The sequence below is a fragment of the Cygnus olor genome, assembly GCF_009769625.2.
Source record: "Cygnus olor isolate bCygOlo1 chromosome W unlocalized genomic scaffold, bCygOlo1.pri.v2 SUPER_W2, whole genome shotgun sequence".
NCBI lineage: Eukaryota > Metazoa > Chordata > Aves > Anseriformes > Anatidae > Cygnus > Cygnus olor.
This window is the reverse complement of record NW_024429073.1, coordinates 1,414,287-1,435,046: the sequence shown is the minus strand read 5'-3', so window position 1 is coordinate 1,435,046 and position 20,760 is coordinate 1,414,287. Positions and strand designations below refer to the sequence as shown.

The 20,760-nt window shown below is 35.3% G+C and overlaps 1 protein-coding gene and 1 long non-coding RNA gene across 2 annotated transcripts in view; one reads left to right on the top strand and one right to left on the bottom strand.

Moving 5' to 3' along the window:
• The window catches only part of LOC121062917 (transportin-1-like), a 133,704-nt gene extending 114,938 nt beyond the window's left edge, over positions 1–18,766 (top strand). The window contains exons 12-24 of the mRNA XM_040543216.1: positions 1,573–1,798; positions 3,346–3,517; positions 5,057–5,143; positions 5,851–5,958; positions 6,170–6,328; positions 6,423–6,510; positions 7,134–7,232; positions 7,435–7,530; positions 10,154–10,229; positions 10,984–11,083; positions 13,688–13,762; positions 15,316–15,459; positions 17,002–18,766. Coding sequence (XP_040399150.1) covers positions 1,573–1,798; positions 3,346–3,517; positions 5,057–5,143; positions 5,851–5,958; positions 6,170–6,328; positions 6,423–6,510; positions 7,134–7,232; positions 7,435–7,530; positions 10,154–10,229; positions 10,984–11,083; positions 13,688–13,762; positions 15,316–15,423 — 1,394 coding nt within the window. The 3' untranslated portion in view covers positions 15,424–15,459; positions 17,002–18,766. The remainder of the gene's footprint in view (positions 1–1,572; positions 1,799–3,345; positions 3,518–5,056; positions 5,144–5,850; positions 5,959–6,169; positions 6,329–6,422; positions 6,511–7,133; positions 7,233–7,434; positions 7,531–10,153; positions 10,230–10,983; positions 11,084–13,687; positions 13,763–15,315; positions 15,460–17,001) is intronic.
• Positions 15,719–20,760, bottom strand: part of LOC121062922 — a 31,684-nt gene continuing 26,642 nt past the window's right edge. The window contains exon 4 of the long non-coding RNA XR_005815735.1: positions 15,719–15,730. This is a non-coding gene — a long non-coding RNA (uncharacterized LOC121062922). The remainder of the gene's footprint in view (positions 15,731–20,760) is intronic.

The window sequence follows — 20,760 nt, the reverse complement described above, 5'->3', positions numbered from 1 at the left end:
TCAATGTCATCTACCAGGACTTCTGCAAGTCCTTTGACACGGTTCCACATGACATCCTGATCTCCAAATTGGAGAGATATGGATTTGATGGGTGGACCATTCAGTGGATAAGGACTTGGCTTGAAGGTCACACCCAGAGAGTGGTAGTCAAGGGCTCTATGTCAAAGTGGAGGCCAGTTACGAGTGGTGAGAGCAGCCCTGCAGAGAAGGACTTGAGGGTTCTGGTGGACGAAAAGCTTGACATGAGCCAGCAGTATGCGCTTGCAGCCCAGAAGGCCAACTGCATCCTGGGCTGCATCAACAGAGGAGTGGCCAGCAGGTCAGAGGAGGTGATTGTCCCTCTCTACTCTGCCCTTGTGAGGCCCCACTTGGAGTACTGCATCCAGGTCTGGAGCCCCCAGCACAAGAAGGCTGTTGATCTGTTAGAGCGGGTACAGAGTGGGGCCACAAAGATGATCAAGGGGCTGGAGCACCTCTCCTATGAAGAAAAGCTGACAGAGCTGGGGCTGTTCAACCTAAAGAAGAAAAGGCTCCGGGGAGACCTCATTGCGACCTTTCAGTACTTAAAGGGGACTTTTAAAAAAGATGGAGAGCTACCCTTTGCTCAATCAGATAATGACAGGACAAGAGGAAATGGTTTTAAACTAAAGAGGGGAGATTTAGATTAGAGGTTAGGAGGAAATTCTTCGCTCAGAGGGTGGTGAGGCACTGGAACAGGTTGCCCAGAGAGGCTGTGGATGCCCCATCCCTGGAGGTGTTCAAGACCAGGTTGGATGAGGCCCTGGGCACCCGGCTCTAGTGGGTGGCATCCCTGCCTATGGCAGGAGAGTTGGAACTAGATGATCTATGAAGGCCCTTCCAACCTGAGCCATTCTATGATTCTATGATAACTTCTATTTCTTTGTTCTTACTCACAAGCTTGGCCTTTTGTCTGTATTTCTAGCATCTATGTCCATTTTGCAAAATGAAGGAATACATTTGGGTTCATTCCTGGATTATCTTTCTTTTTCACAGTGCCTTTTTCTTTGTTGCTAGAAAACTTTTGTTGATTTTGATTTCAAGACAAGCAAGGTAAAAGTTCTTCTAGCAAGTGTATTACTGCCCTTGTTGACTTGAAAGGTGTAGCTTTTATTGCTGCTCAGTATTTGTGTGATGCTAGGAGAAGACAAGAAAATTAGATTTCTCAATGAATCCTTTTAAATGATGTGATTATTTGTTATAAAGGTCAAATTTTTCTCTACTTCTTTTAGTCACTGAGTTAACTGATGTAGGACATGCAAGTTTTATAAACTCATTTTACTTAGATGTACGTGTTGTACTCCATTTAATAAAACAGAATTTCTAGAGATTGGCAAAACACTGAAGTAGAAATATGGTTGAAGTTAATATAAATTTGATTGTAGATTTTATTTATTGTTTATGGTAAGGTTTCTTTTTAGGACTTAGGCTTGCTTTGTATATTGTTAAAATGTATTGCTACATGATAAAGAATGAAAATATGTCCCTTCTAGGAAATTAAAAAAAAAATATTGTTGGTTCTGGTACTGCAATAACTATATTTTTTCCTTATAGGCTGCATGCAGGGTATGATTACATATCTTCCTGAGCTGATCCCTCACCTTATTCAATGCCTTTCCAACAAAAAGGCTCTTGTGCGCTCCATTACATGCTGGACTCTTAGTCGCTATGCACACTGGGTAGTTAGTCAACCCCCAGACACATACTTGAAGCCATTGATGACTGAGTTGCTAAAGCGTATCCTGGATAGCAACAAGAGAGTACAAGAAGCTGCCTGCAGGTAAGCCAAAGCTTCAAAACCAAAAAGTACTGTTCATGACACTGCTTTTTTATGGAAAGCTATTTTAATGCCTTTATCAATGAATGCATGACTTCATTTCTAGTGTTTAGTTTTTTGTTTTGTTTTTTTTTTAAACTTGAGTAGGTTCAGCTGTTTCTTGAGTAGTCACAAATTACTCTTGAGTTGTAATAAGTCAAGGGTCCTGGCGGCTCCCTCAGCTGCCTCGAGTGGCCTTGATGCTGGAAAAAAAAGCCCTGCCCACCTCGATCCCCCGCTCCACTGCAGAATGCATCTGCCCCAGAGCCGATCACCTCGGCGAGTGGCTGCAAAATGTCAAGTCAAAACACACTAGCTTTATAAATAGCAATACAATTTAGCAATACTTCTTGGAGAGGAGCAAAAACAACCTGCATCCTTACAGTGAATAGCTGCACGGATCATTAGTCTACTATATTGAAAATTGGTTGTAGGATACTATATGTTTTCATCACTATCTTCTGTATCATCTCAGATGCCTAACTTTCATTTTTGTGCTACTGAGAAACTGCTCCTTTAGTTGGGGATACCCAAAAAGATATTGAAACATGTTTTCCTGCTCATGTTCTATGCCTTTCTGAAAGAATACTTCAAAATAATATAATAAAAGAATAAATAAAATAATGCTAGTCACTCAAAGCATTCACAGTTGCATTGTTAAGAAAAAGGCATTTGTGTACCTGGTAGAGGGCTAAGTAGGAGCTTTGTTCACCTCATATGGTGATGCATGCAGTTTTTTGTATTGGGACACTAATAATAATCTTGTTTACACAAGCTAGGCCAGTATATCTTCAACAGCTCATATTTTTTCCTTTTATTGTTTCTCTGAAGTGGCATGTATTGGGGATTTTTGTTTGCTTTGTTTTTTGTTTTGTTTTGTTTAATGCTTGTTTAACACTTGACAGAGGAGCTGTAAAGTTTCCATGATGTCATGATATGTGCATTAACCAAGGCTGGCTAAAATTGTTTGTCACCTGTCTTTGCTTCTAGTTTTCCATGTCTTTGTGTCTGTTTTTCTATGTAGTTAACTACTGATAATACAGTCTGATATTGGTGCTGTACTGGCACAACAGCACTGGGGCTTCTAGATGCAGCTACAGCAGCAGACATTAAATATAGTGAGCTGTTTTTAGCTGAAATAAACATTTATTGTTATGTTTCCTACTCTTTCAATTAATACATTGTAACTTGTGTATAGTAATGCGGGGGGGGGGCATGGGGGGGGGGGCTTCCTGTGTACACATAACAGGAATATTTTTGAATTTTCTTGATCACAGTTTAAGAGCTGAATCCTTATGTGTTTGTTCAAAATAGATTGAGATTACCTCAGTAATACCATTTTAAAAACATACCTTGGATGAATTTGAGGACTAAATACAATTTTATGTTTAAACAGAAATGGGTAGTGTGGGGTGTTTTGGGGTGGTGGTGTTTTTCAAGGTACTGACTGACTTGTGTTTTTGTGTGTGTTGTTTGTTTGTTTTGTTTGTTTGTTTGTTTTGGTCCCTAAGTGCCTTTGCTACTCTAGAAGAAGAGGCTTGTACAGAGCTTGTTCCTTATCTTGCATATATACTTGATACTTTGGTCTTCGCATTTAGTAAATACCAGCATAAAAATCTGCTGATTCTTTATGATGCTATAGGAACTCTAGCAGATTCTGTAGGACATCATCTAAATAAACCAGTGAGTATACCTTATGTTCTGTAAAAGCACTTGTCGTATACTGAAAAACTGGCTCAGTGGTTATTGCAATGTGCTTTACACATTACAAAAGAGAAATGCTGATCTTTCTGTGTAGATTTCTAAATACTAAATATATACATGTAAAATACATAGACTGCCTTGCCTATTACACAATTATTCTACTATTATACAAATTATACAGAATTATTCTACTATTATACAAATACTCTCCATTTTTAATAAATGTCTGTGTATGTGGTGGCTTGTGAAATGTGCTTTTCATCATGATTTTTTTTCCTGTTCTCAGAATTTTTCAGCTCAGAGGAGATATGTATATCAATATAAATGTTAAATAGGACTTCATAGAAATTGGTGCAATGTGTGCTAATTTCTAATGAGTGGTGGTTGGTGTTTTTTTTGTTTTTTTTTTTTTTTTGGGGGGGGGTAACCGCTTTCAGTATAGCTAAGCTGTTCTGTGTGTCCCTTTTCCAGTGTAGTGGAGCACATCATCGGTAGAAATTGCTTTATCAGAGAGTACAATAGACATGCAAATTTATGTATAAACACAGAATCCTTTGGACAAAGCACAGATAACACACAACATGGGCAAAAAACATGTTTTTTGTCTTTTTTTGTTTTGTAGCATACGTTTGTTTATTAATAGCATATGCGTATGTGTTGTGTGCATCTTCTTATGACAGCTATTGAAATTTGTTTTATTTCTATGTAGTGCGTCACATGGCACAGGTGCTCTAGAATAAAACAATTTGGGTTGTTGCCATGGTATTTTACTTGCTGTCCAAGACCCCATACTATCAAAGGATCTTTTTTTCAATCTCTCTCTGGCCCTGGCCAGCTTAACATTTGACAGCACCTGAAGGAAGGAAGCTAAATGCAAGATCCTGGTGATGGTGGGACTTTCTTCAGTCACTTAGAATAGTGTGTCTTTGAACATAGCATTAGCTGACAACGTCTGTTGGCTCTTTTGATACCTTCTGAGAGCAACAGTACTATAGGGATGCCTTGCTCAACATCCTTATGACAGAGCAGTGGCAGGTAAGATTCAACAACTTGATACAGAATGAGTAAGTGCATCCTTCTGGAGGGATAGAAAAATTACTTCCTTCATGCATGGTTAGTTGCTTGAGGAAGAAGCTTCAGGAACATAGGGGGGTTGTAGCTTCAGAATAATGGGAAGTGGTTGAGAAAAGCAGGAGGCAGACTGTGTTGCTGGTAAAAACATTTTCCATAGGCCCTGAGGCAATCCCATAACTTTGTAACAACTCAAGCAGCTATTAAAAGTTGCTAGACTGAAATCAAACCTGGTACTTATGTGCCTCAGCAAAAAATCTTAAAACGTAAGTTACAAACTCTAATATTAAACTACTTCTGCCTATTGCAACAATGATTGGATTACAATGCACCAGTTTTCTTTTGCTGAAAAAATAGAAGCAGTTCTTAATAAATCAATTTTGTAGCTTTAAGGTAAACTAGTATGCAATGAAGTTTCAGCAGCTGATGCATTTTCATCCTAAACAGGAATATATTCAGATGCTAATGCCTCCATTAATCCAGAAGTGGAATATGTTGAAGGATGAAGATAAAGATCTCTTCCCTTTGCTAGAGGTAAATGTTAAAATTTGGATATCATTTATCAACTTATTTTAGGAATTATACTTTCCTACTAGGAAGTGTAACTATGAAAGTTGACAGTGTTTAGGTATTTCCTATTATGGAGAAAATGTTCTGATTGTAGTGAGAAAAACTTATGACTGAAAAACCTAAAAGATTTCTGCTAAATCTAATGACATTTCTGCCATTCTTGAATGTCGTCTTTTTTTTCTTTTAATTTAAAAAAAAAAAAATCCCAAAGTTCCATTCTCTTCTTGCTCTCCTCTTATCCTTCCATTAAAAGAACTGTTGGACAAATTGAAGGTATGAACCAGACTGTTTAGTCTATTCTCTATACTTTCTGAATGTGAAGCAGGAAAACACTTCTAGAAAAATAGTTTCATAACTTTTAGGTAATGTTAGGGCTTGTACATGATCAAGTGTTGACTGAATTACAGTAGCTGTCTTTGCATGCACTTAGAGGTGGCCAAGAAATAAGATACTGCTTCTGAGAAATTTTCTCAACTGGCATATTTAAGAGAGAGGAACAGATAGTTGACAGTTGCCTTGGATCAGCTAATTGGTACTGCTTTTCTAGGTTACGTTTACTTAATCAGTTACATGTTGCTATACTTAAAATGCTAATCTTTTAATTTACCTCTCCCAAGTAAAAAGCACTTGGGGGAGGTGAGGAAAGTTGGTCATCTCTCTCTCTTTTCCAGTGCCTGTCATCAGTTGCTACTGCCTTGCAATCTGGCTTTCTTCCATATTGTGAACCTGTGTACCAGCGTTGTGTAAATCTGGTGCAGAAGACCCTTGCGCAAGCTGTGGTATTTTTCTATTGCTAGTCCAAGGTTTTCAGAATATCTCCTTAAACCAATGTATTAACTATGTAAAATTATGTGTTTGCAGGGAGATTTGCACTGTAACTATTAAGTGTCTAAATGAAGCTGCAGTTCTGAAACTAATTGTTCTAACTTTTATGCATACCCCTGAGAGTATCTAATACTTATTCAGAAAATGCATATTTATTTGTTGCAGTTGCACAATGCTCAGCCAGACCAATATGAGGCTCCAGATAAAGACTTCATGATTGTGGCTCTTGATTTACTCAGTGGTTTAGCTGAAGGACTTAGAGGCAACATTGAACAGTTAGTGTCTTGCAGCAATATCCTGACACTAATGTACCAATGCATGCAGGTGAGATGAGTAACCTGTTTGATCCAAGGATTTTCTTTCTTAAGAGAATCGAAAACACTTCTAGAATTGTCGTCTTCTTTCTCTTTTTCTTTAGGATAAAATGCCTGAGGTACGGCAGAGTTCTTTTGCGTTGTTAGGTGATCTGACAAAGACATGTTTTCAGCATGTTAAGCCTTGCATTGGTATGTTTCTTTCACGTGTTAAGCAATTCACTTTTTTTACAAACTGATAAGAGGCTGTTTTAGCCATTGTTAATCTCCCTTCTCTGTGGCTTGCGTTGTCATGGTGTTGTAAGTTTTTGTTTTCCTTTATCAGCAAAGGCCTGTAGTCTTTCCTTCTTCAAACTGTGTTTAAAAGACACATTCTCTTGTAGACAGTGCAAAAGCTCATTTTGCTGCCTGATTTTTATAATGTAACAAGTTGCCTGTTGTGCTGTAATACAGAAAAACAGATGTACTTAAACTTTAATTAGAACAATTGCTTTCTTTGATAAGTTCTTGAATACATAGTGCCCCCCAGAAGGGGAGAAATAAAGGTTTTTAGAGTTACACAAAACCTATTAGAAACATTTTTTAAATGATAGTTTGAAAATATTTGCACTGATCTGCTTAGGTTCTAAAATCCAGGTTAATTTGATATATAGCAGAAATATAGCTCTTATTAACTCAGGTATAACACATTCTGAGCATTTAATAGGTTTACATGACTTAAAAAAACAAAACACTTATTTGTATGTGATGTTAGAGTACCGGGCAAAGTGATTTTATTGTGTAATGAGATTTTTTTGAAATGTTGTTCTTTCTAGCTGACTTCATGCCCATTTTGGGAACCAACCTAAATCCTGAATTCATTTCTGTGTGTAACAATGCCACCTGGGCAATTGGAGAAATCTCCATCCAGATGGGTAAGATTTTTTTTTTCTTTGAATCTTTGCACATTTAGCATGGTTTGTATTTTTGTGTGTGTGTGTGTGTGTGTGCATGATATTTTCATGTTGAGATTTAAATTGAGATTCTTGTCCTTGATATGTTCAATGTGCCAAATCTACTTAGATTATATATATTAATTGTGATTTTCTTCTGCATCTTCATTTTTGGCTGTTTCAGGTATAGAGATGCAGCCTTATATTCCAATGGTGTTGCACCAGCTTGTAGAAATAATTAACAGACCCAGCACACCAAAGACATTGTTAGAGAACACAGGTACCTAAAAATTGAACCATTCATTTGAAGGGAATTATAGATATGTAAATTTTTTTTATTTTTTTTTATTGCATAGGGTTACCACACCAGAACTGATTTTATTGCTATGTATTTGGCTTTTATAAGAAAACCAACTCTGTTTTGCAGTAGCTCCTAAAATCTGTCTTGCAGCAAACCATCTATCATATATCTAGATTCTTAAAGTTGTTGCTTTCTCACCTTTATAAGGCTTATTATATTTGTCATCTATTTAATTTTTAAGCATTCTTCCAATTTTATTTATGTATTCAATATGATAAATATATGCAGTAACACTTAAACACTTGGTGGCTTTAATTTATGCTGATTTTATTATGTGCATGTCCTTACGTGTGTGTGGATATATAGTGTTTGAAACAAAATCAATTGGCATATATAAAACAAATAACTCTTTAAATTTACAAAGAAAATACACTTTAATATTAATTTGTGGTATCATGCACAAAAATGTAGATCTGTGATGGCAGTTTTACCACAGCATAACTAAAACTATGTATAACTTCGGTTACCTGAGACTTGTTTTTGGAAATTTGTTATAAAGTCATAGCAGTGCAATGCATATTTTATGTTCTGGCCAACAGCTTTGCCTTCCAAATTAGGAACAGTCCCCAAATGCCTTATTGAATCTGAATTTCTGAGGCTTGTTTATTTTGCATTTATAGAAGGCATGTTCTGCTATGAAGAGCACCTTCTATACTTTGGCAAAACTTTATTAATAATTTGTCAGGTTTCTGTTTTACTGTTTTACTCATTGAGAATCTTTTTTTTTTTTTTTCTTGAAAACTAATCCTGTAAGAAAATGATAGTTTAGTCATTATTACCTGACATGATTGAAAATGATACAAGTTCAGTGCTACAGTTGATGCTAAGCATGAGGTAAATTGGAGAGAGATTTTTTTTTCAGTGCATATTTTTCTTCCAGTATTCTCTAAAAATAAAAGCTGCACTTTCTCTACCCTCTTTTACCCACCCCCAATTTAGTATGGAAGGTGAACTTGAAGGAAAAATTACCTTAGTTGTCTAGCATATTATAGGTACTGCTTTTTGAAAAGATAATTTTGAAGCATCCAGTACTTAAACTTTTACTTCCTTTACTGTTAGAGAGTTTCTGGAAGCATCCAAATACTGATATTTTCTTTATTCGCTTAATAGTTACTTTAAATGTGGATGCATAACTGCAAATAAATGTTGTGTGATGTTCTTATTATAAAGGTTTTTTTTGTGGGATATTGTTCTGTGTGTCACTGGTATGTACAAGAATATTATTTTGTTGTCGATTTAGCTTGCTATGTAATGAGCTATGTAAACACTTCTATGGAAACATATGAGACCATGTTAAGTAAAAGTAGTTGCATAGCAAATGAGTACGTCAAAAACTTCTATTACTATCCCTTGTAGAGACTGTAGCTGTAAGAAATTGCAGATAAAACTTAAGAGTACATTTTCATTTGAAAGTAGTACTTCAGCACTATATAATTTTATAAATTAGATCTGCTGAAAATTTTAGATGCTGCATATTGAAATTGAGTAATGTCAGGTAAAATAGTATATTACCATTGAGCTGCAGCTTTCGTTGAATGAGTATGTTTCAAACTGCTAGTATGTCCTACACCAAACTTTTATTGAAGAATGCATCATCTGCTTTATTGCATGTTTCATAAAAACTGTTCACAAATGCCTGTTAATTACTGTTGCATAGTATGTCCCTTAAACATAGGTTTTCTTTTTCTGCTTCATATAATTCTGCTGGATTTTAGTATTAATGTATTTTGCTTCAAGTAATCCTGATACTTAATTCCCCACCTTTCTCTAAAGATTAATCGTTGTGAGTTGAGCAAACACCGTTAAAACACACTTACATGATGATATCTTCTTCAGTTGGGCCCTCAGAACAAATAACCAAATTGCCGAATCATCTCAAGATGTGATTTTGCTTTTCATGTGTTCTTATGCCTTTGTATCAGAAGTTATATTCTTACACGACTTTTATGAAGAAGCCTGTTGTGAACAGGAGAAATTGGGATTAAAGAATTAATTTTCTGCAGTTAGTTGCTGTGATATATTCAATGTAAACTTATTTCTAAATGTATTTTTACTGATAAATAGTAGACCTATTAAAATCTTGAATTCTAAATATAGGAAAAAAATTAGAGTACTTAATGCTAAAACTTAAAATGGATAATTCCTTTTTATCAAGAGTATCCGTAATAGTACATCTGAATAAAAACTTTTTAAATTTACCTGCCATACACTTTTATGTAGTAGAGAAGTCTGAAGAGGGCAAAATGACTGCTTAAATCAGAAAGAAAAACTTCGGATTTTAAATTGTGGTTTTGGTGTTCTCTCATTTAATAGTTTAATTTTTCTTTTACCCTGGAGAGTATACCATATATGTTGCTGCCTCTTATTTAGGGGGCGGTGATAATGCACTGGTGAAATCTTATGTTTATCATGCACAGGTTCTGTTGATTTCTGTTTCTTAGTTATTTGTTGTTTTTTCTTTATTTTTTTTTCCTCCTCCCCTTCATTTGCTCATGTCTTGGTTGGCGTTTGGTGGTGTATAACCGTGATTGCGTTACCTTAGCAATAACAATTGGTCGTCTTGGTTACGTTTGTCCTCAAGAGGTGGCCCTCGTGCTACAGCAGTTTATAAGACCCTGGTGTGTATTACTCAATCTTCTTTTCTTAAAATTCATGTTTCTTCACTCTTTTCTTCTCTCTATCTCACTTTTAGATATATTTTCAGTTGGTTTCAAAATCTCGATCCTTAATCATTGCCAACCATGTGACTAATCTTGTCCTATCAGGTTTGTGAGTTTTCAGTAGCACCACCATGTATTCTTTATGTTGTGGCTAACAACCAATTTATGCATGGGATAAGATTGTCACATGCTTGTTGTGTTAAAGCTTGACTATGAAAGAGCATTTTAAAATCCACCAGAATGCATGTAAATACTGTAAAATTTAAACCGTGCATTACTTAAAATTCAGTCTGAGACTTGAATTGCTGTAAGGAATGTTATAGACTTTTTATGTATAAAATAGCTTGCTTGCTGCTGTAAAAGTTAAACAAATGTTCTGTAAGTCGTATCTAACATAATTCATACTGTGATAATATATGTTCCACTTCTAATGATGATAGTTCCTATAATATTTTGGATGCATGTTTCTTTTGTATTTAATGGAATACAGGTCACACTTCCTAATTATATGTAGTGCAACAGGAGAACCAGATTCTAGAGGTGATGCATAATGGGAATATAGTAGTAAACACTGTGCAACAAGTGTTTTTCTAAGTGTTCAAAATAATGTCATCTTAGTGTGACTTACTCCATCAAATACTGTAATCTAATTCTGTCCTGACTGAATGAAAAAGTAGTAGAATTAGCTAAGATTTGCTTTCCAATTTATTAGGTGTACATCTCTGCGAAACATAAGGGACAACGAGGAAAAGGATTCAGCATTCCGTGGGATATGTACAGTGATCTCAGTCAACCCCAGTGGAGTAGTCCAAGTAAGATGCATGAATAGATCTTTTTTCTCTTCTGTAGTAAAAGCTATATATGAAATATTAAAATTTTTAGCTCAATGTTGATTCCCTGTAGTACCTGATGTAGCTTTATTTTGAGGTCAAGGAGACCAAAATGTTTATATTGCGATGATACATATCATGATAGTTCAGGAATTCTTCTTCAGTAATTATCACATATGGGAAGGAGGAGATGAGTAGTAGTGTTACAGTCAACTTTTGTCTTTCACTTGCAGTGAATATGTAAATAATGTAAAATATGAATATGTAAATAATGAACTTTATTTAAAATAACTCTTTAAAATAACTTTATTTAAAATAAAATAATTTTGGCATTTGTCAGGGTTGTTTTTTTGTGTTGAGGATCTGTTTTTCAGAGGCATTCCAGGCTTTTCAAAAACAAAAAAAAAAAAAGAAAAAAAAAAACCAAACAATAATAATAATAACCACCCCTTCATTTTTAAAACTTGGCTAGGGAAGATTCTGTTTCAGCTTTGGATACATTACATAAATAGTCAGCATGACAAGGAAGACATTTTTAAAATGTTAAATGTCTAGAATAGAATATGACTTTGCTCTTCAGTCTCCACAACTCTAAAATAAAGCTACACCAATGTAATATTTCGTGAGAGGAAAATTAAGGTGAATTTCTCTCTCCTTTGCCTGGAATCCTTCTCCCTGAAACACAAGAATTGAGCCTCTATCTTTTTTTGAATTTTTCTGTACATTTCACTTATGCATTATTCTGTATTTATAGAATCATAGAATGGTTTGGGTTGAAAGGGACCCTTAAGGATCATCTAGTTCCAACCTCCCTGCCATGAGCAGGGACATCTTCCACTAGACCAGGTTGCTCAAAGCCTCATCCCACCTGGCCTTGAACACTTCCAGGGATGGGGCATCCACAACATCTCTGGGCAACCTGTTCCAGTGCCTCACCACCCTCATAGTAAAGAATTTCTTCCTTATATGTAATTTAAATCTACCTTCTTTTAGTCTAAAGCCATTACTTCTTGTCTTATCACTACACTCCCTGACAAAGAGTTCTTCAGCTTTCTTGTAGGCCCCCTTTAGGTACTGGAAGGGTACAATAAGGTCTCCCCCCAGAGCCTTCTCTTCTCCAGGCCGAACAACCTCAACTCCCTCAGCCAGTCTTCATAGGAGAGGTGCTTCCAGCCCCTCGATCATCTTCATGGCCCTCGTCTGGACTTGTTCTAATACTTTCATATTGGGGGCCCCAGAGCTGAACGCAGCAATCCAGGTGGGGTCTTAGGAGAGCAGAGTAGAGGGGGAGAATCACCTCCCTCAACCTACTGGCCATGCTTCTTTTGATGGAGCCCAGGATACAGTTGGCTTTCTGGGCTGCAAGCGCACATTGCCAGCTCACATTGATCTTCTCTTCAACCAACACCTACTAGGTCCTTCTCATCAGGGCTACTCTCAATCCATTCTCCGCCCAGCCTGTATTTGAGCTTGGGATTGCCCCAACCCAGGTGCAGCACCTTTCACTTGGCCTTGTTGAACATCATGAGGTTTGTACAGGCCCATTTCTCAAGCTTGTCGGGGTCCCTCTGGATGGCATCCCTTCCCTCCAGTGTGTCAACCACAGCACGCAGCTTGGTGTCATCAGCAAACTTGGTGAGGATGCACTCAGTCCTACTGTCCATGTTGCTGACAAAGACGTTAAGATCTTTAGCATAGCCTTCTTCTGCTGTCTATTTGTTCTTTCATACAAGTTAAGGGGAGGGGGAAATAAAGTGCATTTATCAACTTAGTGATTAAAGACTAGTGTTTTAATGGTGTCGTAAGAGGTGTAATGCATGACAGCAGATCACAGAATCACAGAATCATCTAGGTTGGAAGAGACCTCCAAGATCACCCAGTCCAACCTATGACCTAACACTAACAAGTCCTTCACTAAACCATATCACTAAGCTCTACATCTAAACGTCTCTTAAAGACCTCCAGGGATGGTCACTCAACCACTTCCCTGGGCAGCCTATTCCAATGCCTAACAACCCTTTCAGTAAAGAAGTTCTTCCTAATATCCAACCTAAACCTCCCCTGGCACAACTTTAGCCCATTCCCCCTTGTCCTGTCACCAGGCAGATGACCTAAGTGCAGGGATTATGGCGTGGCTTTGTTTTTGAACATGTATGATAAACATTCTGTGTGTCCCAGAAACAACTTCTGGCTCTACTTGAAGAAATACAGCAGCTTTTTTTCCAAATTTGCAAGAGAAAGTTGCAAATGTGTTCTTGAGTTTGTTGCTTGTTAAGATGATTGTTTCTTGGTACACATACTGAAAGAATTCAGAGTTATGGAAATGTGGTGTGGGAAGGGAGAAGTGTATTTCAATAAGCTTATGAAACAAAGCTTTTCCTGCACTCAGCTAGTTCTATTTCTGTACACTAAGGCATACAATACCTTACCATTATTTCTTATATTAACTGGAAAATAAATGCATTTTTAAAAAGAGTTGTGAATTAGGATCAAAGATGCTGCATAGTTCATAGAACAAATGTCAAACCATTGCTTTTAGACCTATTAATTGAGGTTTCTAACCTATGTGATTGTTTAATCTTATAGGACTTTATTTTTTTTTGTGATGCTGTTGCATCATGGATTAACCCAAAAGATGATCTCCGAGACATGTTCTGTAAGGTAATGTTTCTAATATGACAGTATGCCCTAACTATGGTTGTTTTGGATCCTCTGTTTCTTGCTTTTTATTTCCAATATTAGGACTTCCCATGTTTGTGGTCACAGAGGCTTCTTTGCAAAATCATAAAATTTCAGACAAAACATTATAAAAAAATCTGAAGATTTTCTTAAACTTTGTTTTCTTATGTGCATTCAGATTATTCCAAACTTATTTTCTTCTTTTTAATAGTGTTGAAAAGTTCATTTGGGATTTTATTTGAAAGTATAATCATCTTCAAAGAGCTTTTCACAATGCCAGCCTGCTATGTTTTGACTGTATTTGGAAGATTTTTTTTTTTTTTTTTCATACCACATAAAGACTTTGGGTTTTTTTTAGAAAACAAGATCTATATGGTTCAAGGCTTTTTTTTTTTAGCCACGAAGATGTCTGTTATTTTTGAGAAATATCTAGAAAATTGCAAATAAAAATATTTCAATGTTATCATGATCTGTTAATCTTGCTTTTGCTGAAGCCGCCTTAGATGAACAAATCTTCAAGAAACTAATGTACATTGATACCCAAGAATACATCCCTAGACAAAGTGTCAATCAAGTTTAAGCCAAAGAGCTATTTACCTTGTGTAAAATAAGCAGGAAAAAACAAAAAACTAGGAAGTGATAGACTATGTCTTGGCATTAGTGTCTTTTTAACCTAAAACGTCCTTATTTTAGTTTCATGAACAAATGCTGTTACTGTTCAGTAGTATGGCTTTCTTCATATGTTGTAAAGTGAGATATCTCTTTTTAGGAAGGATGTATGTGAAAAGTTAATGATACTTCTTTTAAAGCTAAAATAGGGTATATTTCTTACATGGATTATGGGTCAGCATTGGCACTTTAAGTAATGCCAAGTGTGAACATCAGGATAGAAGCTAGAATTTTTGAATCCCATCTTGAGGAGGAAAGAAATCTCACTGTACTAGTTAGGAGACAGGCTAAGAGGCTTTGAAAAGAACATTAGGTTCAGGAAATGCACAGTTGAGTATTCTAGCGTCGGCAGAAGGAAACAACAAATACTTACAAGATTAAAAGAAAGTCCATGATGCTCTCTGTGATGATTATCCAAAGCAGTTTCAGTGCATGTTTCTGTACTAGTTCTTCAGCACTGAATACTTGCTTCAATAATTCAGCTTTTTTCATATTCTTTCCAACATATTCATATGGGAGCTAATGCATTCAAGCTAGACGCAATGTTTTATGGTCACTTGGCATAAGGACATACTTGCTTTTTACAGTGTATAATCTTGTGCTTTTCTCCATGCAATATATATATATATTACTATTAATCTGTGTGGATAGCTATATTATTCTACATGCCATGCTTAACTGAAATATTTTTTTTCTTTTAAGAAAGACATTACTAAATTTCTTTTGTTTAACACTTCATTTGAATTCTCCAATTAAATATTTGACAGATGCACAATCCAGGATCTGTGGCCTACTGCATACATTGCTAGAAAATAATGATCATGTATCTACTGTTTAGTAATTCTTTACCTTCCCCCCATTTGTAGATTCTTCATGGGTTTAAAAATCAAGTTGGGGATGAGAATTGGAGGCATTTCTCTGACCAATTTCCTCTTCCCTTAAAAGAGCGCCTTGCAGCTTACTATGGAGTTTAACCTCCGTGCACTGTAGCTGCAGTCCCATAATTAAAGGTAGGCACACAAATCTTCCTTGCTAAACAGAGCTGTATAACAGACTTCCTCCCTATTTGCATTATATGAAACATAATTGGCTAGATTACAATTTTTCAGATGCACTGGGGCAAATATCTTCCCTTCCTATAAGAAGGGGCAGGGGGAAGATAGTGTGCCTAAATGTTGGTAGCATAGCTGTAGCAAAAGCAGTTGTCTGACTCTGTTACATCTACATTACCAATCTTATCTTGCTACGCTACCATGCATATTATACACTCACTCTTTCCATCTTTCCTTCTGTAAAAAAGTGCTTGATCAGGTTTAGTAAGCAAAGTAATTAATATGATCCTCAAGTCATCATACTAAAGACACAGACTCCCTGTGTGTGTTATGAATAAGTAGATGGCAGATGTGGTCTAAGCAGGAATATTTTTTCTAGGATAGGAAAGCAACTTCGTTAAGACATGTTAGCCATGAGAAGTCCAATACATTCCTTATCACACATTAGATGATCTTTGCACTGAATAAAGGATGTTATGCTAATCTGTAACTCTTCTGACTGTAGAGCTTTATGTTTTGGTTAGGTTGATGTGTTCGTTATTGCAGTGTTCCACTTCAGCAATTCTGAATTGGTGCATACGGTTCTGTCACAGGGAATACTTCAACAAAGAACAGTGATTGTCCATTCTAGAATAGTTATATTATTATGCCACCGTGCTTTGTATGTTCTCTGTGCACACTGTATAAAGCAAAGTTCTCATGTTGAAAGTAGTCTGATACTGTGAGGAGGTTATTATACTACCCAAAAAAGAGGGAAAATTAAGTTTATTCATTTAACTGTTATATAATTTTAATATTTGATGTAGAATTTTTGTACTGAAATTATTGGAGTGAATCATGCAATTCTGTTTTATTATTGAATGGACAACTGTTTTAAAGTCAGCCTAAAATTTTTCGGAGTTAGCAATATAAGAAATACTGTTTTAATTACATCTTTGATCTGAACAACGGATTAAAAATAAAACAACTTCAAACATTTATGTGTTTATCTATGAGGGCATTTTAGTTTTGACATAAGGTTTGTTTGTTTGTTTTTCCTCCTAATGAGGAAGAATGCAAAATGATAAAATTCTCAGTTTGTATTGAGGGAGATGCCTTGTGGTGTTGTTTTTTTTTGTTTGTTTTTAATCCACCTAAAGATCAAATCATTAGGTTAATAGAAGGTATGTTTAATATTCTTTTTCAATGTCATAACTACCACATAATTTTGTACTAAATGGACAAAAGCTTGTTAAAATATATAGGACTGCTTAAATCTTAAGCTTAGCCACAACAGTGGGACTGAAGGTATAGCTTTAAAGCATGCATTGTTATTTCATGGATAATAATCTTACCTGGTATAAATACAAACTTAAAAACAAATTTTTGCCTAGATTTTCCCTTTGAAGGTTGGTACCTACTGCTTTAAAAAAAGGCAAAAAAGCTCTTTGTTTATGCACAGGTCTGTCAGTTAAGATGCAAAGTAAGATTTAACTATACCTCTCTCTCTTCTTTTTACAGGTCCTTCAGTCTGGGAGTCTATGATGGAGTCTCTGCACCCAGGGAAACATTACCCTTTACCGGGGGGAAGGGTAAACCAGTAGGGAATACAGTACAATCCCAACCGTACTGGGAGGGGTGGGAGGGAAGTTGCTGTCACTGTATTAAGTCAATGTTGGGAAATGTTTAAACATCTGGAGCCTTTGTAAGTTGAAATCTATCTCCTATTACAACTCTGCAATGGACGTGAAGAAGAAGGAAAAAAATATTCACACAACAGCACTTCCTGGAATGTTGTGGGGAATTGTACCAAAACAAGAAACACATAATTGAACTATAGGGATATGTGAAGAAGAAGAAAACTATTTTGCACACAATAAAGGAAACCTAAGAATGGGGGATCACAAACAGTAAAAGGCTTTCTTTTTTTCTTTTATTTTTTTTTAAGTAAGGTTTTTCTACATTATTTCATCCTGCTTGATGGGATTCCTAGTATCTGCATGTTAATGAAGAACTACGCAAATGAACCTAGTACAGTTAAAATGCAGCTTGTGTCTGTATTAGGAACAGGCACTTGCAGTGTACAATATATAAACCCCATTGTAAACTAATAAAGGTTAATTTGGACAAAATGAAGCAACCTGCAAGCTGCCAAATGAGTCACTCCTTTCGTTTCTACATTTTTTTTTTAATTTAAAGTAGTAGATATGATATTTGATTATTGTACTTCATTAGGTTTAATTTCTAGAGTAAGGCATTATTCTTAGCATGCAATTTAAGGTTCAGGCATGCATTCTGGCTCATAGTGATCAGAAGTAATTTAAATTAGTGGGGGAAGTAGCATGCTTTTGCATTGCATGGAGTAAAATTGTTATACATTTACCTATTTTTGCACTAGTTCTGTGTTGTGGTTTACCAATTCAATATAGCCCTGCATTTAAAATTCCTTTTCTAAAATTCTGTGGATTTTATTTTTATTGAGAACATAGATATAAAGTACTGCAGCTAACAATTAGGCCTTGAAATATCTTTAGGAGCTGTTAACAATAAGATTGTATTGTGTGTAACCTGCACAATATGGAAAGCTGAAATAGCTGTGCAAAATACTTGCCTCTGCTGTCAATGTGATGTGCTTTCTTCATGGTTATATAGTGATTTTTATCAGAATCTCTAAAAATAAGTTACATGGTAAGACCCGTTAAAGGCTGCATAAATGTTGGTTGGCACATGAAGAAAATTGTGAAGTTGATGACGACTGCTCTATTTGTGTTTATTTCCTCTTAACATATTACCTTCTATGCTTTCCTTTTGTTCAAAGCATGATCTTAAAGAGATGTTTAAGTTTATGTATGTAATGCAGGGTATCTACACTGTATTGATTGATGCATGTTGGTGGCCCTTTGTGATATAGTTAAATGCACAAGTGTGCAAGTTTAAAACTACAGAGTGAAATTGGTTTGGATCCTCTTCATTTCATTTGTTTAGCTTTTTTTGTAGGTTTTTCTTTTTGTTGTTTTTTTTTTTTTCTACTTATATGTATTCCTGTAAATAAATCCTTGTTAAGTTAACCCTTTACTTTTCCTTCAATGTGTATTTTCTTATGTACTGTGAATGTGAAATCCTAACTGGTACACTTGATCTTGTGTCCATCTCAAGTCTTTATTAACTTAGAGCATAAAGAATATCCCATGATGATAAAGGAAAATGGAGAGATTTTTAACTCTCTGACCTCTGCTGGTCAGAGGTGAAGCCGCACCTTTCCATTTTTCAAGTGCTGCATAATTAATCTGCAAAACAAAATTAATCCATAACAGCCTTTTTATAGATTTAGTTTCTTACCTTTACATTGCAGAATGGATACTGGATAAGTTTTTTTGTGTGTGACTTTTTGTTTGTTTGTTTTTAAGAACTTGCTCTTCTTTGCATGGTTCTGTTCTTTGAGTGTTAAATGACTTAGTCATTGCACTGAAGTTTGAGTTGCGAGTGTGAACATATGCTGTTTAAAGAGTTGTTTTTTTTTAATTTTTTAAATGCACGATAGCATGTGTTTTACATGCTGCCCCCCCCCCCTTTTTGTTGACTTTGCAAGATTGAATAGAGTAGTTCAGATGTACTGTATGAAGTATATTCCCTAATACTTGTACATAGTTTTTACTCAATTTGGTCAATGTGCATAACATTGACAATAGCAATGGCATGTGATAACTTGCTTTCAAATTACATTGCTAGTTCAGAAGGAATTTTGTATTTACTAATAACTGAAGTAAATTGGTAATGGTTTTAGTCACCTCTAAATCAAATTCTGAAAGAAGGAAAAAAAGCTTTAAGATTTAGCAAAGTATGATATTATTTTAGCCCCCAACTTGCTTTAATTTTGAGTATGTTTAAGTATTAGAAAAGAGTTTCAGAGAAATGACATTTAAAATGCAATAATTGTAGATTAGAAAACCTGCCTAATTAACACTAGCATTACAGCTAGAATCTGAGTTTAACTAAACTTTTTTTAAATTTCAGAAAGCCCTGTTAATCAAATAAGACCACTCCACCTCATCTCAAATTAGTTTAGGATGTAACTTTTGTACATATATATTTTAATTGGTATTTGTAGAGATGTGAACTGATTTGGTATAACAACAAGGAAAGTAATTAAAATAAGGCAAAAATAAACAGTACTGACAAAAAGTAGTCTTTTGTATCAGTAAGTCCTCTCATGGTATATCTTAAAGCAAATAAACCATATTCCTAGTGCATAATATAGTGCAGAAATTCGCAGAAGCCATTTAGGGTATAATGTGAGGTAAGAGAAGTTCTGAATCAGCATTAACAATTATAATTAAAGTATTGCCTCATGGGATATATTAAAGAGCATTTTAATTCTTGTGGTATAGTCTTGACAATTCTTGAATGTTGATTGAATATTTATATTGGTAGAACTGTGAGGTTTTGTTACATTCTAGTGTTTCTGCCTCTTAGCATGCTAAAAGCACCGCTTACTTCATTTGCTACTTAGGCACTGAATAAAGTTCTGTTAGTGTGCTAAACTACAGAAATAGCTGCTGCTAAGTAAATGATGTAGATTTGCTACTTAAATATTTTTGTTGTAGGAACCTCAGGAGGTCAGTGTTTACTAGTGTTACAGTTTTTTTATATATGCCTTTTTCCCGTTTTGAGTTTCCCTTTCTGAAGGATTCTGAGAGCACACAAAAGCTGCTGATCAGCTGCTGAACCTAAGTTGGTAACAGAAAATGTATTTAAAATCAGTATAAATGTATCTCTTTGGCAGTTTTAAATTGCTGTTCAATTAGTGTTAGGTGAAGTACAATCCTATTTCTTTGTTTTCGTTACACGTTCAGGAAACAGCTCTTTTCATTTAGGAAAACAAAATTAGAATAGTTCTCTGTTTTAACCACTGCAAGCAAAAAAATCAGTTTTGTATTTTTTTTCCAAAGCTTATTTTCTGAATCAATGAATATGTATATTTTTAAAATATAAGGTAATTCTTATGCTTTAGTTTATTGCTCCTTAAAGCTTGTACTTAAAATATCACTTTAGAAGGATGGCTTTAAAATTTAATCATTTTAATTTTTAAATGTTATGAAGTAGCATTAATTTTGTAACTAACAATATTGATACACTTTTATTTTTATTAGGGTTTTTATGTTAGCATCAATCATTATTACTTAAACTGCATATATTGTATAATAGTAAAATGTATATTCTAAAACTTGAAGTGGATTTCCTCCAGTGAAACTCATTGCTACTTAGAAATATTCAAATACT